The sequence below is a fragment of the Carcharodon carcharias genome, chromosome 11, assembly GCF_017639515.1.
Source record: "Carcharodon carcharias isolate sCarCar2 chromosome 11, sCarCar2.pri, whole genome shotgun sequence".
Classification (NCBI taxonomy): domain Eukaryota; kingdom Metazoa; phylum Chordata; class Chondrichthyes; order Lamniformes; family Lamnidae; genus Carcharodon; species Carcharodon carcharias.
The window spans coordinates 121,942,532-121,970,227 of NC_054477.1; the positions used below are offsets into that span (position 1 = coordinate 121,942,532).

General features: G+C 44.0%; 1 protein-coding gene and 1 long non-coding RNA gene across 6 annotated transcripts in view; one reads left to right on the forward strand and one right to left on the reverse strand.

Moving 5' to 3' along the window:
- LOC121284248 overlaps nt 1-26,410 on the reverse strand; it is a 33,405-nt gene extending 6,995 nt beyond the window's left edge. For 2 of the 3 annotated variants that reach the window (XR_005944455.1, XR_005944454.1), the window contains exons 1-3: nt 25,039-26,410; nt 13,690-13,957; nt 4,565-4,789 (exon numbers count right to left, since the gene is read on the reverse strand). This is a non-coding gene — a long non-coding RNA (uncharacterized LOC121284248). The remainder of the gene's footprint in view (nt 1-4,564; nt 4,790-13,689; nt 13,958-25,038) is intronic. The other variant, XR_005944456.1, reaches the window with a different exon arrangement.
- Nucleotides 1,992-27,696, forward strand: part of LOC121284247 (nectin-1-like) — an 81,883-nt gene continuing 56,178 nt past the window's right edge. For all 3 annotated transcript variants that reach the window (XM_041199568.1, XM_041199571.1, XM_041199570.1), the window contains exons 1-4: nt 1,992-2,082; nt 14,550-14,849; nt 15,581-15,850; nt 24,358-24,502. In XM_041199568.1, coding sequence (XP_041055502.1) covers nt 2,034-2,082; nt 14,550-14,849; nt 15,581-15,850; nt 24,358-24,502 — 764 coding nt within the window. In that variant the 5' untranslated portion in view covers nt 1,992-2,033. The remainder of the gene's footprint in view (nt 2,083-14,549; nt 14,850-15,580; nt 15,851-24,357; nt 24,503-27,696) is intronic.

The following is a 27,696-nucleotide window of genomic DNA, read 5'->3' on the forward strand; positions in this document are numbered from 1 at the left end:
CCCTGAGAAGGTGGTAGTGAACTGCCTTCATGAACCGCTGTAGCCCATGTGGTGTAGGTACTCCACAGTGCTGTTAGGAAGGGAGTTCCAGGATTTTGACACAATGACAGTGAAGGAATGGCAATATATTTCCAAGTCAGGATGGTAAGTGACTTGGAGGGGAAATTCCAGGTGGTGGTGTTCACAACTCTTGAGGCCCTTGCCCTTCTAGATGGTAGTGGCTGTGGGTCTGGAAGATGTTGTCCTTAGAGCCTTGGTGAATTCCTGTAATGCATCTTGTAGATGGTACACACTGCTGCTAATGTGCATCGGTGGAGGAGGGTGTGATTGTTTGTGGATGTGATGCTAATCAAGCAGGCTGCCTTGTCCAGGATGATGTCAAGCTTCTTGAATGTTGTGGGAGCTGCACTCATCACGCAAGTGGGGACCATTTCATCCATCGCACTCCTCACTTGTGCCTTGCAGATGGTGACCAGGCACTGGGGAGTCAGGAGGTGAGTTACTCGTCTCAGGATTCCTAGCTTTTGACCTGCTCTTGTAGCCACAGTATTTATATGGCTAGTCCAGTTCAGTTTTGAGTCAATGGTTACCACCAGGATGTTGATGGTGGGGGATTCAGTGATGGTAATGCCATTGAACATCAAGGAGCGATGGTCATTGCCTTGCACTTCTGTGGTGCGAATATTAATTGCCACTTGTCAGTCCATACCTGGATATTGTCCAGGTCTTGCTGCATTTGGACATGGGACTGCTTCAGTATCTGAGGAGTTGCAAATGCTGCTGAGCATTGTGCGATCATCAATGAACATCCCCACTTCTGACCTTATGATGGAAGGAAGGTCATTGATGAAGCAGCTGAAGATGGCTGGGCCGAGGACTCTGTCCTAAGGAACTCCTGCAGTGATGTCGTGAAGCTGAGAGACTGACCTCCAACAACCACAATCATCTTCCTTTGTGCCAGGAATGACTCCAACCAGTGGAGAGTTTTCCCCCAGATTCCCACTGACTCCAGTTTTGCTAGGGCTTTTGATGCCACACTTGGTCAAATATGGCCCTTACATCAAGGGCAGTCACTCTCACCTCACCGAGGGAGTTCATCTCTTTTGTCCATGTTTGAACCAAGTCTGTAATGAGGTCAGGAGCTGAATGGCCCTAGTGAAACCCAAACTGGGTATCAGTGAGCAGGTTATTGCTGAGCTAGTATCACTTGATCGCATTGTTGATGACCCCTTTCATTACTTTACTGATGATCAAGAGTAGACTGATGGGCGATAATTGGCTGGGTTGGATTTGTCCTGCTTTTGTGTACAGGACATATTTAGGCAATCTTCCACATTGCCGGGTAGATGTCAGTGTTGTAGCTGCACTGGAACAGCTTGGCTAGGGGCGTGGCAAGTTCTGGAGCACAAGTCTTCAGTACAATTGCCGGAATATTGTCAGGGCCCATAGCCTTTGCACTATTCAGTGCCTTCAACCGTTTCTTGATATAATGTAGAGTGAATTGAAGACTGGCATCCATGATCCTGAGGATCTCCAGAGGAGGCCGAAATGGATCAACCACTTGGCACTTCTAGCTGAAGATTGTAGCAAATGCCTCAGCCTCATCTTTTGCACTGGTGTGCTGGGCTCCTCCATCATTGAGGATGGGGATATTTGTGGATCCTCCGCCTCCTCCAGTGAGTTGTTTTATTGTCCACCACCATTCACCACTGGATGTGGCAGGAATGCAGATCAGTTCAGTTGGTTGTGGGATTGCTTAGCAGTAAATGTTGGAAATGCACTGAGACTCTGACAATATTAGTAAGAAGCAGGTGAATGTTTCAAGTATGGCATTTTGTCATCCTTTATCTCTATGCCTAGCAATTTGTGAAACCCAGGCGGTTTTTGCAGCAGAATTTTGAAGTAGGTGCTGATTGTAGAAGAATGATATAAGTTTGGTTAGTTACTTGGTTTTCTATCACATGACACCTAGTTACTTCCTTCCTAATTAGAGCAGAGATTGTTATCAGACGTACGTCTGACTTTTTCTGAAAATGGATGATGTCTTCTGTCTCTTTATATGTCTGTTCCTCAGCACAAATGGTAAGTTTCCAAACACGCTTTGTTTCAGTAACTTAAAACATTCAGATGGTAAAGAAAGAGACATTTTCTGGCTATACTGATGGTCACCTTAACTTGTTGATCTGAACAAGCTTTGATTCAGGTATCAACAAACTCTGTGCAGTATAGATTTCAGTCTATGGGTAGCCTTCGTTTATCATTTGAACAAAATGCTTTTGAGCTGAATGAATGTTTACAATAATCTAATTCTTTTTGCTTTACATAAAATTCTTATCAGCAGTTAATGGGCAACAGAGAGTTTAAGATGAAGCACTGCAGATGCTGGAAATCAGAAATAAAAACAGAAAATGTTGGAAATACTGAACAGGTCTGACAGCATCTTTGGAGAGAGCCTTAACTCTGTTTCTCTCTCCACCGATGCTACCAGACTGGCTGAGTATTTCCAGAATTTTCTGTTTTTAATTTAAAGAGATTCAGTTTATAGCAATCAGACTAGCCACTGTTCTGATGGTATCTGCCTGAGTAGAAAGTTGGAAAGACAATTTCTTTAAAAAATCAATGTTGGCATTTGGGTATAAAATTCCTCTTGACTTTTATTCTTTTATTTTTAACCGAAGGGTGACGATGAGGTTAACACAAACAATAGTGTTTGTCTTCACGTCAACCTTTTGATTAAAATTACTGACACCATGGACTGAATTTTGTCCTAAAGCTGAAGATCATGGCAGCAGTGTTGGCATTAGGTGCCCTGTCCACTTTGTCGTTGAGTGGTTGGCCACACATGATCTCGTGGCTGGCCAATTAAGGAAAGTGAGGTGCAAGAGCTGTCCAATCCCAGACCCGAGGTGGGAATGCAGGAAGCAAGATAGATGTCAGGTGAAGCTGCAGTAGGTGCTGGCACCATGTAGAGCTACCAGCCCTGCAAATATTGCTGCCAGCACAAAGAACTCCTTCCTGCTACTGCTACCTTAAAACATGCTGCTACGGCTGCTCTCTACCTGACTTTTCAGATCAATGCAGTTGTGCACATAGTCACTGTCCCTCTTGAGCATGGCATTGTTCATCTTCTTGATGCACCAATGGGCTGCAGACTGCAAGATTCCACGTGTATCCAGTGGATCACTGGAAAGAGCTAGTGGCATAGAAGTTGAGGGATATGGAGATCTTCATTGGGTGCTCAACAATCCCCGTAGGTCTCAGCTCATCTTGCAGCATGGCACAGAGATCAGTGATGGCCTCGCTGAAGAGCCGCAGTCTTTGCTGACCCTGCCACCTGGATATGTTGAGAAATTTCAGCCTCAGGCAGTACACTCTCTCCTGGGGATAGCCAGTTGGCTGTTGCTCTGTGCCTTTCTCTGGTGTGGCCAACCCGAGGAGGACCCTCTTGATGGTCATGAGTTTTGTGATGTGCCCCTGATGGTGCCTGCAGCTTCCTCCCTCTGAGTTGCCACTCCTGCTCAATGGGGTCCATGAGGCCTGGGTGGATGTCAGGTATCCTTTCTCTGATTCCTAGGGCAGCATCTTCCGGTCGGCGAGTGGGGGTAGGGCCCACTTGCCAACACGTAAAATAACACAGGGATACTTTGGGCGTTCGTCCTGACGTCACCCCGCGTCATTTAGATTCTTAGTTCTGCGGGCGCGCAGCTGAATTTGCTGTCAACGGCCTATTAAGGCCATTAAAAAACTAATTAACATGATTAATGGACCTGTTTGTCCAACCTTAATGTTGGCGGGCAGGCCAGGAGCCCAGGTAAGCTTCTGAGAAAACATGAAACCTCATCCACGGGCGAGATGAGGTTTCATGAGGGTATTTAAATTTTTATTAAATGTTTAAATAAAAGTTATGGACACATCCCAACTCATGTGACAGTGTTACATGAGGGGACATAGCAGGGAAATTTTTTCTCACCTTTATTGAAAGTTTTAAGCCGGAGCTGATCTCCCTGAGGCAGCACTTTGTCTCAGGGAAATCTGTGCGCTCTGTCGTGCACATGCGCAAAAGAGCACACTCCCAGCTGCAGGAATCACCCCTGCCCCCATAGGGAGCGCATAGCACTTTCTGGCGGATGTCGCGCTGGGTGGGCCTTAATTGGCCGCACATGTAAAATGGCGGCGCACCCCCAATCGTAAGCCCACCCATGCCCGCTCCTGCACTTCCCCCCAACGGGGGGAAAATGTTGCCCCTAGGCCTTCTACCAGAAATGCCATCACCCTTATCCCAAACCTGTACTTGAGGCCTCTTCTAGAAACAACTGCCACTGCCCCATGTGGCCCTGGCCCCCACAGTCCTGGCACCTTCTTCCCCCCATTTAGTTAACATCTGGCAGTGCCCTCTGTGCACCACTCTTCTTGCCACCCCATGCCAACTCTCCGAATGGCTTTGTGAGAGACCCAGCATTTAGCTTGTCACCTGCCTTCCATAACACCTCGTTACACCACATGAGGCACCACTGATAAAATCCAAATGCGCCATAAAATTGGAGTTAATTGGCCTTTCAACTACCTTAATTGATGTCTGAAGAATGCCCTCTATGATTACTTGTGTTGGTAAAATCTGGAAGGGACATCAAAACATCAGATTTCTGATCAAACACCGTCTGCTCCCATGTGTCAGAGATTGTTATCAGACATGCATCTGACTGCAACCTTCCATTCCAAACTTGCTCCAAAAAGTCTGGTAAAATTCTGATTGATGAATTTTGTTCCTTTCTTGTTCTTTAACTGATTTCTGTCAGGAAAAATTCAAAACTGTTATCAGTTATTTTGTTATTAAAACTAATACATTGTGTACAGGATTTTGACTTCTTTGGGGTCTTTTTCTTTGTGCCATCCTGTGGTGAGAAGATATTGATCTTCATTAATCCCAATAGTTATGTAACCCTAGTGTTCTGTTTGACATTGAGCTGATGATCCTTTCTTTGTCTAGATCACCTGTTTCCAGCTGTATACCATTTCCTGTCCTCTGCTCATTACCTTGCCCCATGCCTATTGAAATCCTCAATGATGCTTTCCTGAGCTTAACTTCTCCCATCTCCTCATCCTCTGAAAATAAAGGGTATATTCTGACTTCTAATATGTCATTTCCTCAGCATGAATAGTGAGTTTCCAAATATACTTAATTTCTAACACTTAAATGTTCAAATGGTAAAGAGGGAATCGTCCAAACCTCTGCTTCTTGCATCCTAATTTTCCTAAATCCTGTTCCTCTATCAGTTCTGCCCTCACCAAATATCAGTGGCAACCTCTCCCCTGATGCATTAATCTCAAAATTTTTGTCTTCAATTAGAAAACCTTCCACAGCCTCACCACATCCTACCTCTGCAACTTGTTTCAGTCAGTTATCCGAGATCCCCACTGCTCTTCCAAATCTGGTCTTCCTTGCGTTTACCTTAATTTTTAATCCACTAGTAAAGCCTTCAGCTGTCTGAACATTTCACCCTGGAACTCTCTTCCTAAATCCCTCTGCCTTGCTACTCCTTTCCCCATTTTCAAAAGCACCCACAGTACCTTGGTCCTCAACCACACCTTCAATCTTTTAACTCTTATTTTACGATTATTCAACATTTTCTCAGCTCCTCTGAAGTGTTCTGGTATTCCCACTCTATAAAAAGAACTATAGAAATGAAAGCTGAAATTGGAATTCTGAAGCAGACTCACTGAGGGCAATTTTGGTTATAGTGTAAAACTGCCGTTTTTGGATTGGCCACATATTCCATGGCCAGAGTTTTATGTATGCCGGTGGATGGGAAATAGTGTGAGATGACGTTGGGCAAGTGTCCCGACATCATCGCGCACTTGTGTGATATGTTGCTCGGCAGGTGCGCGCGGCAGTCAGAAGCGTGCCTGCTGACAATTAAGCAAATAAAGCCATCAAGGAGGCAACTGAGAACAACTTTTTGTGGCCCATCCACTTTTACGGTTGGCAGATGGGCCAATCGGCCAGGTGGCCTTTACATTTTTGCTAAAACCTCGATCCAGGGTGGGATGAAATCTCCGTGGGGAAATAAAATAAGAAGAGATATCTGGGGACTGTTTTTTAATGAGGTATGCTTTCAGGTGCTTGATTGTGCTGCATGGGCATATTTTGCAGTATTTATTCTGTGGAGGTCTGCATCTCCCTGTGGCAGCTGTCTGTCAGCCTGTCAGCCCCCTAAGGGAGCTCACGAGGAGCGTTCACCTGCATCCACCACCCTCTTCCTGCCCTCACTGGCAGTGCTGAGCCTTTCTCAGCACAAGTTTCATGTTGGCTGGCCATTAATTGGCTAGCTAGTGTGAAATCGCGGTCGGCATCCGATCACAGGAGAAGGCCCACCTGTTTCCCATTTGCTCCCGGGCCCATCGATCGCACATACCCGACGAGCGAAAAATTCAGGCCCTTATTTCTCAATGTTTTATTTCCATGCTTTATGTTATTATCAAAAGTTACAATTACTCACACTGTGTGAGAGCCAAATGAGGTCATTGTACCTCCGATTGTCCCTTTTACAGTCGGCATGGGGAGGGCAGTGGTAGGTGGTTGTCTCACCTCTACTCAGTGAGGTTACTGCTGAAATAGAGGGCACAACTGAGTGTTGGTATTTTCTTTGGCATGGCATGGCAATGTGCCATTCTTGATGTGGTGCAACTTGCCATAGGGCGGAATCGTCCGCTCCCATTTGTGGCGGGCATCAGAGCAGGTGGGAGCGGAAAATATTGGGAGATTGTAAAAATTGCTTTCACATCGTTGTAAAACTAGTTTGAAATTGTCCACTCCATTCGTCAATGACGGCCCATGTTTCCTGCCTCTGCACGTCATTGTGAGCACTGCTCGACGGAATTATCCCCCCCCACACTGGATCATTCGGGCACTTTGGCGTGATTGCATGCCAATGTGTTTCACAGCTGTACGTAAGCACTGTGCACCTGGTGAGCTGTACTTTGCTTGGGACTTCGAGGTTTGCCTACCTTGCTTCTGGCAGCATGCGCGATCATCAGTGTCTGGCTTTGCAGGCAGCACCACATCACTTTTAGGAGGGCTGACAGGCTGCAGGGCGAGGGCTTGCTTGGGAAGGAGAGAAATGGCCACAGGCTAGGGAAGATGCTGCAGGACATCTTCTGTACTGGGAAAGTGAGGTATCCCAGGTTGTGTGTGGGGGCACATGTTGATCTCTGCAAATGGCTTCAAGATGGCGAGGGCTGAGGAGGCAGCCTCCAGAGAGGATGAGGCCAGATGGAGATGTGAGGGTGTGTGTGAGAGTGTGAGTGATGTCTCTTGGCAATGAGTGAGATGCCAGTGAATGTGTGATGGCCTTGTGTGTCTGTGAGTTTACAGTGATGAGATTGTTGCCTTTCCCTGGCTGCACAGATGAGATTGTTCATCCTCTTTCTGCACTGAATGGCCAATGTCTTCTGTACAGCATTGGCACTGACCACCACCTCCCAAGCTGGAGTGTTGAGATTTCTCGACTTCCTGCAGCCAGAGCAGGGTGGAGGACATCACGGTGGGCCTCGAAAAAGCATTCCAATGATGGGTCACTGAACTCTCCTTGGCTTTCAGGGCCATGTCTTCACTGGAGCAGACCTGGGCTACAAGCATTGAGCATGGCTACAGTTAAGATATGGCACCCAGAGTGAGGAAACGGTGAGGTAATGGAGTGGTGGGTGTTACAGAGGCTTCCAGCCAGTGAGATGACACGTTTTCTATGGCTGCATAATTAATGAGGTGGGAAGTGGATGATACAATGTGAAAACCTGCCACTGCGGCTGCCAGTTAAAATGTTGTTTCTCACGCCTGCTTCTGCACTTAGTGCAAATCTGGGATGATTCTGCCCATAGTGTGATGTATAGAGTTATGTCGAGTTTCTGACAAACCAAATAAACTACATCCACTTTGCAAGTGCTTGCTTGGTTGACAGTGAGCAATGCATTCATGTAACAATCTCCAATCAGCACTTAGGAACACTTTGAGCAGAATTTTCCTGTTAGCGGGCCGCACCCACACGCAGACGGTAAAATGACGCGCGGTAACTTCGGGCAAGCATCCCGATGTCACGGCACGCCATCAGGTATTTCGATGGGTAGGTGCGCGATGATCTCTGATGCCTGCCTGCCATTAATTAACGGGCCACAAAAAGCCCTTGAGGCAGCAATTGACACCGATTTTTCGGGACCCGTGCAATCTTCAGGTCGTCGGGTAGGATACATTTGTATAAACCTCATCCACAGGTGGGATAAGAGGGCTCAGTGGGGTTGCGAATGTGCTCAGTCAGGTATTTAATTTGGAAAATTACTGATACTTGCCTGTGTGAGCAGAAATACTTCAAAACTCATACCAGCTGTTTGGACAGGATTCACAACCTTCAGGTCAGCACTCTGCAGTGAAGATCCTTTTTGGGGCCTGCAGATTTTAAGGAAGCCTTCCCTTAGCCTGGGAATGGGAGTTGTGCTCTCCACTGGAGGCACCTCCTCTGAGAAGGAAAGGACGGCCAGCAGAGGGAAGAGGCCAGGAGTGCACATTCAGCCTCCGGGGGACCATCTTTGGGAGGAGAGGTGCAGGCACAAGGGGCGCAGGCCCAAGAGGAAGTCCAAGGTGGAAGGGGCCGCAGTAGACGCCACTATCCTGCTGCCAGGGTTTACAGGCAGCGAAGCAGTTACCTCAATATGTCTGAGGTGCAGTGCTGAAGGAGGCTTTGTCTCTCAAGGGAGACAGTCAACTCTATCTGTCAGATAATAGGCCCTGAGATCTCCGCAAACAGTATGGGTGGACACCCCATGCCAGTGGCTCTAAAGGTCACAACTGCCCTCAACTTCTATGCCTCTGGCTCTTTCCAGGGGTCGGTGGGTGATCTTTGCGGTGTCTCCCATTCAGCTGTTGCACACGTGTCAAGCAGGTGACAGACCCTCTGTTCAGGCGTACACTGACGTTCATTCACTACTGCTGGGACCAGGCCAGCCAGACAGAGCAAGCCATAGGCTTCGCGGCCATTGCTGGCTTCTCCCGTGTCCAGGGTGCTATAGACTGTACATATGTCGCCATCAAGGCGCCAGCAGGTGAGCCCGGTGCCTTTGTCAACAGGAAGGGCTTCCAATCCATGAACATGCAGATAGTGTGAGATCACAGGATGCTGATTCTGCAAGTCTGTGCAAGGTACTCAGGCAGCTCTCATGACACCTACATCCTCAGACACTCCCAGATGCCAGGGCTCTTCAATGCTTCAGCCGGCTTGATGGGTGGCTGCTGGGTGACGAGGGCTATCCCCTCAGAAGGTGGCTCATGACGCCTCTCCGCCATCCAAGAACAGAAGCTGAGCAGCGCAACAATAGGAGTCACACCTCCACAAGGGCTGTGGTGGAGAACCATCGGGCTTCTCAAGATGCACTTCCGATGTCTGGACCATTCAGGGGGCGCACTCCAGTACCCCCCAGATCATGTCTCGGTGATAGTGGTTGCATGCTGCACTCTCCAGAATCTGGTGCTGGAAAGGGGAGATGCTGTGGATGAAGAAGATGTAGGTGCAGCTGCTCTGGCCTCACACGATGAGTCCAGCAGTGAGTCCAAGGATGAGCACGCACAGGGAAATGCTAAGGGGGTAGACGCTGACCGGGCATATTCCAGGGAGGCAGGGACACCCATCCTCGTTAATCCAACGAACCTTCAGCTAGCACACCACAGATGGACATCCAATACAAGCCTGTGCTGCAGGCTCTATACTCGATACCTGAGTGCTAAATCTGCCTGGTCAGGAACATTAACTAAGGGCCTTGTCAATAAAGTATAACATCATGAGTAACCATCCACCTGCAGAGGAAAAGAGTCACCCTCAGCCTAGGTCACATGTCTAAATTTAATGATATAACAAACTGAACTTAAGGAAACAAAATGACAAAGGTGTTAAACAGCACACCAACTAATCATGACCTCATAGCAGGGCAACACAAAAGCACCAGTGATAACCTCGTCGTGTGCCTAAGGTGCCTTAAATTTACGCTTTTGGGTGCTATGTCTTGGTGCTCCTCCCTTGCTGGCACCAGCATCTAAGACAGCCTGCTCACTGTGCTGTCCTGTTGGCAGCCGTCCTCTGGCCCACGGAGCCTGTGCTAGCCCCGCCTAGGAGGGAGCAGCCAGTTCCACAGCTGGCATCTCTCAAGTTGTCGCAGCCTCATCTGATGCAACGGTCACTGGCAGAGGGGCGGAGGAGCTGCTGTCCTCATCTGGAGCGCCCTGAGAGGAGCCCGCAGAGACGACAGGCAGCTGCTGCACCAACGTGAGGTCGCTTCGGACCTCCCTGCTCACTGTGGATGGATGGGCACGGAGCTGGAAAGCTTGGTGCCCAACCATCTCCCACACTGGCACTGATCAGCTGAGGTCAATGCCGGTGTGAGGGCTTGCTGGTCTGAGCGCATCCCCAGGAAACCCTGATTGGTCTCCTGGAGGATCCTCTCCACAAGTGTTGCCACTCTCTCCATGGAGGAAGCATGGCACTCAGCCCATTGCATCAGCGATGCCTGCATGGTCTGCTCTACCATAGAGTCCAAGCCAAGCATAGCCTCATGTATCTCTGCCAGATCCTCCCGCACACCCTGCTAGACTTGCAGCATTTGCTGCCTCATGGACGACTCCAGAGGCACATCATCAGCCACCAACAGAGCACGTGCATGGTCCCCTGCAGTCCTCTGACTGCTGGCACCATGGACACTTTCTGTCTCCACCAGCTCCTCCAGTGACTGTGAAGTGCCCTCACTGCTGTACCCCGGGATACTAGCTGATGATCTAATTCCCAACGATTTGCTAGTATCTGCGCTGGTGCCTGCCTCACAGAAATGGTGTGACACTGGTGGATCAGAGACTTCAGGGCCCTCAAGAGTGAGAGCGAGCCCCCGTGCCTCCTCCTCCCTGCCCTGCTCTGGTGATGCTGAAAGGAAGAATAAGGACATTTGATTAGTTAACGTGGAGACAATGTCAATGCGCATCCCTGTCCCCAGGATTATTATGCGCTCATCCTTCCATAAGTAATGGTCAAACCATGTTGCAAACTTCAATCACTGAACATTCAGCACTGCCGTGGCTGCTGGGACACTAATGGTGACCTCAGTGCTGGGCAAACATACCTGCCTGTGGCACCCCAGCCTCATCGACACCAGTGGACATGGGCACATGGTGCCTCTCCAGATCGAGGGCCTCCTGTTTGAGCCTGCTAATGATCGCCATCTGGGCCAGCCCTCCGCCAGTCCTCACCCGCTCGGTGGCATTATGAGCATTCTTCTCCTGAAAAGGAGAGAAGAGCTTTGATTAGTGCAAATTGTACCTGGAATCTTTTCACTGCCGTCCCACCCCAGCCAGAGTGGGACATTGCAGGGCTCCAGTGCCTCCTCACCCCGCAGCTGCCACACACTCACAAAGATGCCGGCCTGTTCCCCCCCACCCCTCCTCCTTGGCCAGATGCTGCCTACATAACATTTGGCATCACACAGTCTAACCTTGCAAAGCAAGGAGGCGCTAGAACATGGAACGCAAAGGGATGCATGGAAAGCAGATGGATTGACGCCACGCCACCTGGAAGCTACCCTCCCAGCATGTCAGCACCCTGAGTTTGTCATGTTTTGCAGTTTCCAGCACTGTGCCTAAGTGCAGCTCCTCCAGGTTGCTTCCAAAACAGTAATGTGGGTCTTAGTGTACCACATGTAGGGTGCAGAACCCATCTCATCACCAACCTCTCAGGGTGACCTAGGCATGGACAATATCTTCTGGCCCACCCAGTGAAGGACACATGCCGTCAATGATTCAATGCAGTAACTACACTCAGAGTTGGGGGTGTTGTGGCCAGGGGGGAAAGCCTACCTGCTGGGTTAAGTGACCAATGCCAACTTGGTACTCATCCTTCCCGAGCGCAAGAGGTCGTTGAAATGCTTGCGGCACAGGATCAAGGTGCGCTGCCCCACGTCATGTGAGCTGACTATCTCCGCCACCTCCTCCCAGGCACGTTTTGTCATGTGGGGGGGCCTCCTCCTCCCGTCCCTCGGAACGAGGACCTCTTGCCATGCTGCCACCTCCACGAGGAGGGCTATCGTCTGAGAAACGAGGTGCACAGTGCCCCCCTGTCCTACACTCCTACCTGGCCTGCTCTGGGGAGCCCTTCTGCTGGCCATGATTCACAGCCTTTGTAAGGCTGCAGGAGCTCTTTTAAACAGGCCGCTGAGTCGCCATTGGACCTGGTGGTCATAGCAGTCCAGTCACTGCCTGCCCACTCCCGCTGTCCTTGGGGGCCAGGTTTCACACTTGGCGGGCCTTCATTGTAAAATGGCACGCGTGTGTCCGCTCCTGCACGGTCCGCCCAACAAGCAGAAAATTCTGCCCTTTACGTATCATGGAATAAATGGGAAATATGAATGAGATGCTACTTCAGTTATTTAATTACACTGCAACTGTGTAATATTTATCAATTTGTGGAATCTTTAAGGGGTGCCCACTGAATTTGATTAAGTTACAGTATAAATAGAGCTTCACAGATTGTGCTATTTGGAATAATTGACATTCGAATGCTGACCGATTTTAGTTCTTCCTAATGAGTTTGCATTTTTATTATAAATATCTTAGGGTAATCATAGGAAGGGTGGAAATGATTTGGGACCAAAAAGAAAATCCTCCTTGGAGGCAGAGGGACATGGCTGAGATACTAAATGAGTCCATTCTGTGAAAAGGATTCTGCAAATGTAAAATAAGAGGCTGTAGCAATTGTTGGATGACAAAAATAGACAAAGTACTTAAAAAAGGTTAGGAGGCTTCAAGGTAGAAAAGTCACTTGGTCTGGATGGGAGGTATCCAGGTTACTAAAGGAAGTGGAGGCTTTGACCACAATCTTCCAATCCTCCTTGGATTTTGGGGTGCTGCCAGAGAACTGAAGGATTGTGAATGTTACACCCATGTTTAAAAAGGGAACAGAGATAAATCCAGCAACTACAACTGACCCTATTTCTGTTTTTATTTTGCTTTAATATTTGAAATGCAAGAAGAAAGATTGGCTGAGAATTAATTAGAACCTTCTTATAGAAGAATTATTATTATTCATGGAATCAAAAGATAGCAACAGGACAATGTCACTTCCTTCAAAGGGTACTGAGCTCAACTGTCATACCCTTTCCATCATCCTGGCCAAAATCAACTATCATCATTTCTATCAGTTAACAATAAATGGTGCTTCTGTTAGAATTCTCAAAACCCATGTATTCAACAAACATGATGGCAATTTTGTATTTAATTCTCGACCCATCTCTTTTTTTTGCCGATGTATTGTTTTATTATAAAAAAATAAGATGCTGCAGGTGGTGAAAATCTGAAATAAAAACGGAAAATGCTGGAAATACTCAGCAGGTCTGAAAGCATTTATGTAGAGAGAAACAGAGTTAACATGTCTGGTTGATGATCTTTGATGACCTCTCTTTTTATAAATGAAAAGCCTTGAATACCTCAAATATTAATTTACACACATTTGATTTAACCTAAACTAGATGCATGCAATATACCAAGGTGCTTCACACTGATAGTTTAAAACAGCAACGTATTGCTATTTCAATATAAATTGAATATCTATATATATAGCACATATATATAAAAATATGAATATCTATATGTATATAATATATATACATTACCACAACAGATTGCAATTTCTGTGGAGTCTTGTGGCATAGTGGTAGCATCCCTAACGCTCAGCCAGAAGCTCTGGGTCCCATTTCATAACTTGATGACCACATAATGTGGCCAGTCAAGTTGATTCTTCACCATCATGACAGGTGGTAAGAGCGGGAGCGTTTCCCAGTCAGCCATACTGCAGGAGGAAATGGCAAATAACTCCAACACTTTTCCAGCATAATCATGGACCAATGCAATGGTCACCAACATCCTCTTAGGGCATGGCACCTGTAGGAAGAGGAGGATTGCAATTTCTATAAGATCTTCAATGTAACAAAACATCACAATACAAATTGCCATAAAGGAAAAAAAGACACTTAAGCAGGAAAGGAGAGATTGGGATATGTGAGTTAAAGTTTGGTTGAAGGAATTGATCTTATGAAGGTTTTTCAAGGTGTATAGTAAGTTGTAGAGTTAAAAAAGGTGCAGACAGAAAGTTGCAAAGAGTAGACTTGAGGTTGCTAAACATCCCTACCACCAGAGTGGAATGCACAAGGAGCTAGGTTCAGAGGAATAGACTGTTCAGGAGGGGATATAGGTCTAAGAAAATTGTAGACTGAATCCATAGAAAGATTTAAAGATGAGGCCAAAGATTTGGACTGGAAGCCAGTGTAGGTCAGCAAGATCAAAACAGTGATGTTAATAGAGGACAAGACAGGACAACAGACTTAAGATCAACAGAATTATTTTGTTGATAAAGAACTTGTCTTATTGTTGAAGACCCAATGCTATAAGCCAAGAAATTCATACTAACAAAATGTATTTATTACATTTATATTACTTTAAGATATTTATTATTAATATTGAGTTATTTCTGCAGGGAAACAAGTACATAAGGAGCTTCCACCTGGACATAGAAATGGTGTGGGCTCACGTTGTGAATTAACTGAAAAAGCAGCGATCGGCCAGCTTGGATGGCAGGTGGAACACAATGAAACAACACATTTCCTTGTAATCTTGAAGAACAGCTCTTTAGAAAATGCCAACGGTTCAAAATGCATCAATGCCTCATTAACCAACAGAGTCAGTAATAGGCAGTTTATTGCTGAAAAGCCATACACATGTGTATTTACAAACTCCTGTGCAGCTAAAGAAAATCGAGTAAAGTTGACAATTCTGAGTAAGTTAACTGTAATATTACATTTTACTGCTCCTTGTCATTGTATTATAAATAGGCAATTTGAAGATAAGACTTATAAAGGTTTTTGAATAATTTCTTGAATGTGGACAGGCCCACTGAGTCTAACAAGGTGTTCCTATGTGTTTGCCAAATATGATAACTGGAGTGTCATGGCTGTGATAACGGGATCTTAAAGTTTAAAAATGCACTACTATGAAGGCTTGGAGTTATGGATTTGCTGTGGGCTATTTTCACTTCACTTGTAGAGCCCATCAATATTCTCAGGAAGTTTGGTTCACTTTCAAGTTCTATGCAAGTAGAAGTAACTGTGTGAAAAGAATGGGAGTCTGCTGAGCTTCACTGGTATAACCCAGTGTATAATCCATATGGCAGGGATTTACTTGCTGGTCATGTCCCTTGCTATGTAATTCACGGCTAGCCGTATAATAAAAAATCATTTCAATATTTTGACATTTAAAGGAGACAATGGAACATTGCATATTCCTGGGTAACATGCATATTTCTGGATAGTAATAATAATGGCAAGATAAATCAGACCACTGAAAGTATATGTTTAAATGGATTTTTAAGATGCTAATTAGAAATTAAGAAACACTTTTGTCAGAAAACTGAATCCATGAATGTACTGAAATGCTTAATCTTTGAATGATATTACAGTCTTCATATTGTTCTAAATGACAAATAATGTCTGAATTTGTTGCTCTCTCTAGTTCCTTCTGCTTTTATTAAAAAGCAGCAAAGTCGCTTTAAAGATCAGCTTGTGACAACATGCAGAGCTGCTAAAGGTGGCTTCGCACCCAATATTGTTTGTGTGTCATCAAAGACTTCAATGAGAGGAAGAAACAGAACCCAACAACATAACCCAACCAGGACAGTTAGCAGCAGCTACAAGCCAACACAACATAGAAACAGCTTGAAGAACGTAACCTGTATGATAAATCACCCAACACTTTCTGCACCTGTGGAATTGTTTGTAGGATGTGAGTATATAGTTTTATAATCTCCTGTTATCTTCTGTTGTATCATAGGATGGGAATGCTTTACCTAGCAGTCTAGCTGAGAAATGTGTGAACGCATCAACCATATGGAATGGCTGGCTGGCCTACATGATGTTAAACTCAGTTACAATTGCCTGAATTAACTGGATGCTGCAAAGGCTATGGGCCTTGATAATATTCCAGAAACAGTACTGAAGACTTGTGCTCCAGAACTTGCTGCGCCCCTCGCCAGGCTATTCCTGTACAGCTACAACAGTTGCATCCACCCAATAATGTGGAAAATTGTCCAGGTATGTCCTGTACGCTAAAAGCAGGACAAGTCCAACCCGGCCAATTACCATCCCATCAGTCTAATCTCAATCATCAGTAAAGTGATGGAAGGGGTCATCAACAGTGCTATCAAGTGATACTTTAAACTGCTCACTGACGCTCAGTTTGAGTTCTGATAGGGTCATTCAGCTCCTGACCTCATTGGTTCAAACATGGATAAAAGAGCTGAATAGCAGAGGTGAGGTGAGACTGACTACCCTTGACATCAAGGCATCATTTAACCAAGTGCGACATCAAAGACCCCTAGCATAACTGGAGTCAATGGGAATCAGGGAAAAATCTCCACTGGTTGGAGTCTTATCTAACACAAAGGAATATGGTTTTGGTTGTTGGAGGCCAGACATCTGAGTTCCAAGACATTGTTGCAGAAGTTCCTCAGGGTAGTGTTCTAGGCCCAACCATCTTCAGCTGCTTCTTCAATGACTTTCCTTCCATCATAAGGTCACAAGTGGGGATGTTCGCTGATGACTGCACAATGTTCAGCACCATTCATTACTCCTCAGATACTCAAGCAGTCCATGTCCAAATGTAGCAAAACCAGGACAACATCCAGGCTTGGGCTGACAAGGGGCATGTAACATTTGTGCCACACAAGTGCTAGACATTGACCATCTCCAACAAGGGAGAATATAATCACCACACTCTCTTCACATACAATATAAATTGTTGTTTTCCCTTTATATTATTATTAATGCAGAGTGTCCTGATGAGTGAAAGACAAAAGCTTAGACGTGTCTCTTTGTTCAGAAATACACAAGTTCTGTCCACTAAATGACTAAAAAGGAGTTTTATTTGCATTAAAAACCCACGTAGTTAAAGATTTAAAAATATTTAAAAAGTTTAACTCATGTCTGACTTTTGTAACACACACGCATACATACATAAACATATAGAATTATAAGATATACAGTAGAAAGTGGCTTTCTTAGCCAAATTAAAGGTCAATGTTAAAAGGTAAAAAAAAATGTTCACTGTTATGAGTCCTTTACTGGTGTCCGTGGCTGTGGTAGTTTTTTCTCCATGGTGATCTTTAAGTTCCAGGAGTGAAAATCCATGTATAACTGCAATTGCCAAAGACAATTTTTAAAAAAGTGTAATCCGTTTTTTCCAGAAGTCAATGATTTTTGCACTGAGGTTCCTTTTGGTAGCAATTCACTATCTCTGTGCTGAATTCTTAACTGGAATAGAGATAGGGCCTTTACTTTGAGAGAAGAGAAGGGAGATTTACTGTTTCATTGTCACTTTTCCAGAAACCTACTCAGCAGCTTGTGCCTTATACTATAAGGGATTTCAGAAACGGTTGCTCCAGTCACATGATCTGTCTCCCTATTAAGATTGCAGTTGCTACTTGCTTAGCTGATGACTGGACAGGCTATGACCTTTGTTTGATGGCTGAGATTTTTTAATGTCCCAGTCATTAAACATTGTATGTTTTCAAGAATGAGTTAGATATAGCTCTTGGGGCGAAAGGAATCAAAGGATATGGGGAGAAAGCAGGAGCAGGCTATTGAGTTGGATGGTCAGCCATGATCATAATGAATGGTGGGAGCAGGCTTGAAGGGCCGAATAGCCTACTCCTGCTCCTATTTTCTATGTTTCTATAGGATTCAAGTACAGGAGCAAGGGTGTCTTGCTGCAATTATACAGGGCCTTGGTGAGACCACACTTGGAATATTGTGTGCAGTTTTGGTCTCCTTACCTGAGGAAGGATGTTCTTGCTACAGAGGGAGTGCAGCGAAGGTTTACCAGACTGATTCCTGGGATGGTGGGACTGACATATGAGGAGAGATTGGGTCAGTTAGGATTATATTCACTGGAGTTCAGAAGAATGAGGGGGGATGTCATAGAAACCTATAAAATTCTAACAGGACTAGACAGGGCAGGAAGGATGTTCCCGATGGTGGGGGAGTCCAGAACCAGGGGTCACAGTCTGAGGATATGGGGTAGACCATTTAGGACTGAGATGGGGAGAAATTTCTTCACCCAGAGAGTGGTGAGCCTGTGGAATTTGCTACCACAGAAAGCAGTTGAGGCCAAAACATTGTACTAATTCCTGAATAGCCATTATCCATGTCGAAGAGATAGGAAGAACACACTTCTATGTAGCTTTTGCCCTAGTAGACTTTCTGTCTCCACCTCAGAGGTAGCCTTATAGAAATGCAAATGTGACATCCAGTGCAGTTTCAGTAAATCTTTTGATGTCGCTTTGCCATCAGCAGGTGTGAAGTTCCATGTAGATGCCTAGGCAAGTCTTAATTGTATTCCACAGAAATCTGGTCACATGAATACTAGACATCAGGTGACTTGTGGCAGCCAACTTAAATCAGTGTCTTTTCTTGCTTTTAAAAGGTCCTTTTTAAAGAGTTCCATATAAGTTTGATCAGCCAATAAAATTACAAATTAATACCACTCATGCATAAATAAAATCATCGTGGCAACTGCTACCGTATCAAAAGGAAATAATATTTTGTATAAACTTATTAAATTATTTTAATTGTCAGCTGTGGCTCTTTCAAGCACTATTGCCATTGGGTTCAAATTTCACACCAGAAATCCGAGCACAAAATCTAGGCTTTCTGTTCAGTGCAATACCAAGGAAAGTGCTGCTGTGTCAGAGGTACTGTCTTTCAGATGAGACTTTAAACTGAGGCCCTCAGGTAGACATAAGAGATTCCATGATTCCTCAGCCTCCTCTGTTCCAAAGAAAACAGCTCCAGCCTATCCAATCTTTCCTGATAGTGAAATTCTCCTTTAACAACATGCTCATAAATTTCCTCTGTACCTTCCTAAATCAGATACTTCCTAAAGTGACCAGAACTATATGTAGTACTCTAGCTGTGACCTAACTAATGCCTTATTCAGTTTTAGCATAACATCCTTGTACTTATATTCCGTACCCAGAATGCCAGTGGAAACAGCCATCCAGTCACAAAGAAACCTTGTCGGCGCTACACTTTGCTTCCTGACATTGAGCTAGCTTGCCCTTGGATGCCATGGTTTCTTATTTTTCTTGTCAAGAGATTTTCTAAAATCCACGTAGATCACATCAAAGATGTTATCCTCATCAGCCCTCCTTGTTACCTCCTCTAAAAACGCAATCAGGTTAGGCTGATTGGCCAATGGTCTATCCATTTCCCCCTTCTTGAACAACAACACAATTTAGCAGTTCCTCTGGTACCATGCTTGTAGCCAGACAGGATTGGAAAATGATGGTCAAAGCTTTCACTATTTTCTCCCTTTCTTCTGTCAGCAGGCTGGGATACATTTAATTTGAGCTTGGCAATTCATCCACTTTAAAAAGTGCTAATCCATTTAATACCCCCTTTCTCACTATGCTTGCCCTATCCATGATTTCCTATTTCACCTACTTAACTATTATTTTTTGACACTGCACTCTGAGGTTCTGAATGAACCTGCACACACATATAATTTTCACCATGGGAAGCTGTGGGCAGGCTCGAGTCAGGGCTGTCATGTCTCGGTGCAAGCCTGAGGTGGGAACAGATGGCCAACTATCTTTAATTTCTTTCAAAGTCCCAACAGATGGATTTTCAATCAAAAAAGCGAGGCATCTGTTCAGCTATTTCAAAGGTTCAACAGATGTCTGGACTTTACCATACAACATCTAATTATGACATTTGAAGTTGGCAATAACTTTTAAACCTACCTATCAAATGGTCCCTGACTCCACAACAGGTTCACGAGCTGACTGTTCTGACTTGTTTCAACAGGTTTCAGGAACCACCCACTTCACTGAAGATATCAACCTTCAGGAAATTCAAAACTGATCAGGCATTTAACAGGCTTAGCTGAACATTACTTTAAGTGTGCATCCAGTGGCCCTCTCCACCATGATTTTTGCATTGTTCAAAATGGCAACTGGTGGGAATTGGTTGGAAAATTTAACTTAAAGAACCCCCCCACTTCTGTTTTAGGCTGCTGGACATTGGGTTTTCACAGCGTTGGGACAGCAAAATCTGGCTCAATGTTTGCTTCATCCCTCTGTTTTATTAATTAAAAATCATGCCCATGTCTTCCACCTTCATAAGTTAGCATTTTAATTGGGAATCAACCCTAATCTTTCATTAGTTGTCCTTCTGCTCTTAATTTACTTATAAAACATATTTGGGTTTACCTTAATTTTACCTGCTAATGTCCTTTCACAGCCTGAATTTTTGCAACGGCAGAAAGGCTCTGCGGCTTAGATAAAATGGTGACGAAGCCCCAATTCCTGAAGCTTTATCCCTGATCCTGGAACCACCATTTCCACTGAAGAAGAGGGGAGTCATTGCGGGGGTTATGGTTTGTACTTTGTACATCAGTGGTTCACTGAGGAAACAGCACATGTAAAAGTGCAGCTGCCTTATATCAGATCCAATTTCTGCTAGTGGGATGTCTAAAACAAGTCATGTGGTCTTTACATTTTTCAGGAAAAGATCTAAACTTACCCAAGTTCTTTGGATAGATAAGGTACCCTTTTGGATAGGTCCAAGGGTACCTTTTGGAGACATAAGGTGCCCTTTTGGAGAGGTGAAGTGCCCTTTGGGATTGTTAAAAGGAGACATGATTGTTCATAAAAACTGGACAAACACAATGGAACGGTCAAGCTGTTAAGGCATTTAAATCCCCCTGGAACTGTCAAGATGTCAAGGCATTTAAATCTCCTGGCCATTAAATTTAAAAAAATCTGTAGTTTGAAAAAAAATCAGTGCTTGCTATTTCACTCTGTCTGTTGCCATAAACCTGAGGACAATCATTATCAGGATTTATGCTGCATGAATAATTTCACAACATATCATTATTATAGTGGTGTTCCTGTCGGTCCACAATTGATTGACAGCTCCATGTGGTTCTAGAGTCCTTGCTGTGAGACTATGAACACAAATGCTTGTTTTTATAAAGGATTAAGTTGTTGAAGGGAGTTAAGTGTATGTGTTTTTATCAATGAGAGTGTTTTTATTAAATAATGAATTATCAATAGACATTTAGAACTTCATTTTATTTCATCTCAGCATGGGTCCTGATGTCTGCCCAGGGGGATACTGGGTGAGTTGGCATAGAGAGTGTCATGACCAGTGCTGGCATGTCCAATTCTGAACTTCAAATTAAATTTTTATATTTTAAAACTGGATTCAAAAGCTGGAAAAGATGGCTGCCTGAAGGTCACCTGACTTCTGTGGATTAGAACCACTCCCTGTTTCAAGAGGGAATAAAGGAACATTCCAGACTGATGTGAATCAATGCCTTTCCCTCAAACCAATCAAAAGGGCATTATCAGATTGAAAAGGACATTCAAAAATAAATACACTGACTGTCGCAAACACTTGTGGGCTCGTTTTCGTTTTATTGTTCGTTTTATAGCTGAACGAAGTCCCACCCGTCGGAACAATAATTGGAACATCAGGGCACTTTCTCCTGACTTGGGTTTGTGGAGTCAGGAATTTTCCTAACTCTGTGCTCCTGGCTTGAGAGCAAAAATTCAGGCCACATTCTCTCTTTGCTTTCCTAATTTCCTTTTCAATTTTACCCCTACACTTTTCATACATCTCTAGGCTTTCTTCAGTACTGAGTTTTCAATATATGACACAAGTTTCCTATTCTTGAATTATAGAATCATAGAAGGGCTACAGCCCAGAAGGAGGCCATTCAGCCCATTGTAACTGTGCTGGCTCTCTGTAAGAGCACCTCAGCTAGTTTCCCTTCATCTCCCCTTCCCTATAGTCCAGCAAGCTTTTTCTTATCAAATGATTACCCAATTCCCTTTTGAGTGCCACAAATGAATCTGTCACCATCATACTTCGCAGGCAGTGTATTCCAGATCCTAAAGATTTGCTGGATATAAAAACTTCTTCTCATGTCATCGATGGTTCTTTTGCTGGCTAGCTATTAATGAATCTCTTACCTAAACCCCAGGTGTTTTTGGGCTTTCTACATGAGACTTCTAATTTATGGATTTAATTTCTTCTGTGCAAGATGTAAAGAAATTAAATTCATTTGTGTTAATTTGTTTTGAATTACCAAGTAAACCTTCTCCACCATTTATCCATAACTGGGCACCATCCACAGATAAGACGTTAACATTTGATGACCTTTTTAAATATCACCTTCATTTTTGCTGGATTAATACTCACTCTCAATCTACTTTGTCAACTGCATTTCATCGCATAGATGTTTTCTGTTTCTTGTTCCTATGCATATGACACAATCAACATTAAAATAATCCCTTGCCCATCTGACTAATTCAGTTTTATTAATTACTCTTATCTTTGTTGCTCCAAACACTCAACCAGAATCTAAGGTTGTCATTTGACTTGAAAACTTCCTTGGGTGTACAGGTCGTTGACATTGGGCAAAGTTCAAGTAATATGCAACCTTAAGGGTCACATGCCCTACATCTGTACTATATTTACATCAGCTCTCCACATTAATATCAGGGGTGATTCTTCAGTTTCCACTTGGTCATATTATCACCAGTGTTTATCACCCCAGCTCTCACTAGATTTAAGGTACACCACTGCTTTTTTCAAGGTCACAGTCTGGAAGGAGTTATTTTGAAGCAACCAAGAATTGCAAAATTATCAAAGATTTACTACCCTCCTGTTAATCGATTACAGTGGTACTTTGAGGCATAGGATTTTCAGAGACAAATCTCTTCGTAAGAGATATTGGATGGAATCTTACCTCCTTGGTTTTTTTCTCCGACATCGGGACCAAGTCGTTGGAGCAACGGGCCTCCTGATTGCACTTCCAGTGCACTTGATCAAAGCCATCATAGCCTGTCACTCAGGCAGTTGCTTAGTCTGTGCTCTTGCCTTCTCTTACAGCATGAGACTGCTCAACTCTTGGAAAATCCCGCTTAGCTGTCTTTAAGTGACTTTCTGATTTGGCCACAGGAGTTCATGATGCCTCCTTCAACCAGGCTCAGGAATGATGAAAGGAAATGGGAAGACATCGGGCTACCAGTCTGATGGCACTTTTTCCAATTTTCCCATCTGACTGCCTCAAAATCCCCCCGTCTAGCGAGCTGGGAGAATTCCCTTTATTAAATCATGCGAGAGCATGAATTTTGTTCAAAGTGAAACTAAGGTGGAAGGAGGAATAAAAGGAATTTCATGCCATACATACAAGTGACACCATTCTCCTTGAAGAGCATAATACTGAAAAAGAATAATTAGCTACCCGTACAAAAAGATCACAAAACCAACAGCAACAGTTCATGCAAAGCCTAATGCCAATATTCAACTGGTTTACATCCTCATGTACATTTTTGCTAACAACCAAGAGGACTCACCATACCCAGCCAAATCCACGTTTGGTTTGCCCCTAACTTCCTCTTGTGTTTTGAGCTGAGTGTGCTTCACTGTTTGCTTTACAAGAATGGTTCCAGGGATGAGAGACTGCACTGGGGACTTGGATTCAAATCCCACCATGGCAGCTGGTGGAATTTGAATTCAGTTAATAAAACTGGAAAAAAAAGCTAGTTTCATTAATAGTGACTGTGAAACTATAATCAATTGTTATAAAAACCCATCTGATTCACTGAAGCCCTTTGGGGAAGGAAATCTGCCATTCTTACCTGCTCTGGCCTATATTTGGCTCCAGACCCACAGCAATGTGGTTGACTCGTAACTGCCCTCTGAAATGGCCTGGCAAGCCACTTAGTTCAAGTGTAATTAGGGATGGGCAACAAATGCTGGCATTGCTAGCAATGTCCATCAAGGAATAAAGGATCCAAATGCAAATTAGATGGCTTTGTGGTGCAAAATGCTTGGGAGGAACAGATGATTTGGGATTTATGGCTCCACAAGCTCTCAGTCACTGAGGTTTTCCTCATCTCGCATCTGGATCTGTTGTAGACTAATCAATATCGATTGAATACCATGAGCAGTCAACAACTTTCATCATTCTGACGTGTTACTGCCAGGACAGTAGCTGTTGAACTTGATGAACATTGGCATTTATTCATCTAGCAATTTCTATTTCCTGGTTCTTGCCAGAATGAGATTTCATAATGTAGGACCAGGTGAGGCTCTGCGTGACTAATGAAGATGAGAAATTTGTGCATGTTTTTCTGATGTGGAGTTTTATCACCCATCCCTATATACTTTGTTGTTTGTTTGAAGCTATTTGTATTAATCGATGAACCCTCTCTTTCTCAGGTCCTTTTGTGATTGCAATTAAAACAAACAATTACAGTGTTAAAGGGAAGAAAAATAAATTTATCTTCAACACTATGGACAGCGAGCAAATCATTCAGCTTAACATAAACAGTTTTGTGGAGCAGGTTGATTTATACTGTTCAAAGTAAGTAAAAATAGTCAATTGATATATTTACACCATGCATATCCAAGCTTTACTTCATGTTATTACATTAAAGATGAATTTATACAGGTTCAAACATATTTCCAAGTGAAGGATACAGTTTACAAACTGAAAGCTAAATATATTAAAATATAATACCTCAGTTGCCCATAAAAAGTAATAGGCTGAAAATTATGGGCATTGCACAGCCACTTTTCCAATGTGCGCTACTAGTGCACATTACTGCCGAACTACCCTGGCAATCAATACTTAGTGGGTTGTTATTGTGCACTGCTGCTTTTGACTGAGCATTAACAACACATACTGGTGTCAATTTGAGTTTCTTTCTGCTTGATGGCACTCACTTTCAGCCTGTAATAAAAATGCAGTGGTATTCTGTAGTGGAGCTTTCATATTCAATACAGCTATAGATTATTAATCTTCTGTTACACAAATGCAGAATAGAAAGAGATTTATATTCTGCTGATCTCTTTATCTACCTATAAGTAAGTTCTTACATCAATAAATTAAAAACAAACCTCACTATGGTTGTTATGAGCTCAAAGACTGCAGTCTTTCCAATGTAATGCTTTATTGCACTGAATGTATAATGGCTGCCTCAGACATCCCCTCATGACAGATGTCACATGACCATGGTAAGCCAGGTAGGACATTTAGTAATTATTACATTTCAAAACTCAAACATCCCCCTTTCCACAACAAACAACAGACAACTTTGCATGCACTATCATGTGTAACTGTGAGTTTCTGACTACACCACATTTTTTATCATGCATTAACAAACTGTTTATTATTCTTGTCAGACTCTGCACTTGCATTGAACACATAGTTGTTAAATTGTGCAAGTCTCTTAATGGTAGGATGATGTTCCTTCTGTGGGGACTGTTGTTCCCATGGTACTTGTTGCAGTTGTAACTGTTGTTGTTGTTCCATTTCTATTGTTGGGTACCGGTGGACCTCTGGAGGTGATGGCTATTTTGTACTCTCTGCAGCTGGCGAGATCCCATCTTCCTGATCGGCCACCTACAATGAAGGAACAGCTTCTCTAGTTGTTTGTGTATGCCTGTGGTTGCGACAGTATATTTGGTTGTTCACTTCCACAATGCTTGATTGAGGTGACAACTGCTCTACACATGTTCTACTGAGTCCTGTTAAGAGCATTTAAGGTTTGTACCTTGGTGGGCTCACCAATGTTTAACCCTGGCTTGGCAGTCTTGTCAAAATGAAATTTAGCTTTCTGCTGATCCACCTTGATTTTTTTCACTCATGACTGTTACAACTTTGGCTTCAGTAGCTTTTATGCTATTGGAAGAGTAGTTTGGGTGTGACATGACATTAGTCTTTGGACTGGACTACTTTCCATGCCTTCAATTGGTGTGTTTCTCCACTTAAAATTGCCTTGCATACATCTGTGCTAGATTTCTTGATGATTCCTTTGGCAATATTCACTGCCGCCTCAGCTTTTCCATTCGATTGGGGATAGTGCAGGGATGATGTATAGTGCTGAATTTCTCAATCCTTTGAGAAGTGGTTGAATTCTTCACTTGTGAACTGAGGGCCATTGCCACTCATCACAATGTTTGGAATGCCGTAACAAATTAAATGTACTTTCAAGTATTCCACTATCCCTCCTGTTGTTGTTGAAGTCAGCTGGTCTACCTCCCAGTAGTCAGAATAGTGGTGTACAGTAACAAGATAACCAGTTCCTGCTATAGTGAAGAGGCCTTCACCATAATGCCATAATGAAGAGCTTCATCCATGGTCTGTCTGGGATGTCATGTTTCATCAACAGTTCTCTAGCTTGTTTAGCTTGGTAGTTGTTAAAAGCACCGCAATGGCTGATACGTTCTTTAATTTAATTGCTCATGTTTGGCCAGTGGTACATTTCTGTATTGCTGAAAAAAGAGGCATTTTAGAGCTTTTCGTGTTGCACTCATTGGGACAATTCACAAGAATACCATTATAAGGGGAAAACAACAATTTATACTGCATGCAAAGAGACTGCTGATTGGTTGGCAAGTGGACTCTGATTTGTAAAGGTGTTAGTATGGAGAATGCACCAGTGATGGTGACTGACAGTTAACTGCCAAGCATTGTTTGAAAGTTAAACCAGGCAGCTTGACCCTGATTGGTCAAGGCATTGCCCTGAGGAATGAGTCAGTGAATGGCTGCCATTTGCAGCGAGAGCCAAATCCATGGCATCATGAGTGGCTCAGCTACACGGTGGAGGGGGAGAAAAAAGAGTGGGAAAGGAATAGTGATAGGGGATACCATCATAACGGCAACAGATGGAGGTTCCTGCGGCCACAGGCGTCACACCATGATAGTATGTTGCCTCCCTGGTGCCAGGGTCAAGGATGTCACTGAGTGGCTTTCAGGATGAAAGCGGAGGGTGAACAGCCAGAGGTCATGGTCCATATCGGTACCAATGACATAGGGAAAAAGTGGGATGAAATCCTGGAAGCAAAATGTAGGGAGCTAGGAATTAAATTCAAAAGCAGGAACTCAAAGATAGTAATTTCAGGATCAATCCCATAGCCACATTCTAGCGAGATCAGGAATAGGAGAATAGACCAGATCAATACGTGGCTGGGGTGATGGTGTAGGAGGGAGGCATTTGGATTTCTGAGGCATTGAGATCGAGTCTGGGGAAGATGGGACCTGAAAAAGCTAGATGGGTTGCACCCCTGCAGGACTGGGGCCAATATCCTTGTAGGGGTATTTGCTAGTACTGTGAGGGAGGGTTTAAACTAGAGTGGCAGGAGAATGAGAACCTGAGTGGGGAGACAGAAGATAGGGAAACAAAGATAGGAATGAAAGACAGAAAAGTAAAAAGCAAAAGTGGAAGGCAGAGGAAAGGGGGGCTAGCAGCAAAAGGGCCATAGGACAAAAAAAAATGTGTAAAAAGGCAAGTCTGAAGGCACTGTTTCTGAATGCATGGAAAATTCACAATAAGCTAGATGAATTAACAGCGCAAATAGATGTAAGCGGGTACGATATGGTTGTGATTATGGAGACATGGCTGCAAGGTGACCAAGGCTGGTAACTGAATATCCAAGGGTATTCGATATTTAGGAAGGACAGGAAAAAAGGAAAAGGAGATAGCGTGGCATTGTTAGTTAAGGATCAAATAAGTGCAATAGTGAGAGAGGATATTGGCTCAGAAAATATAGATG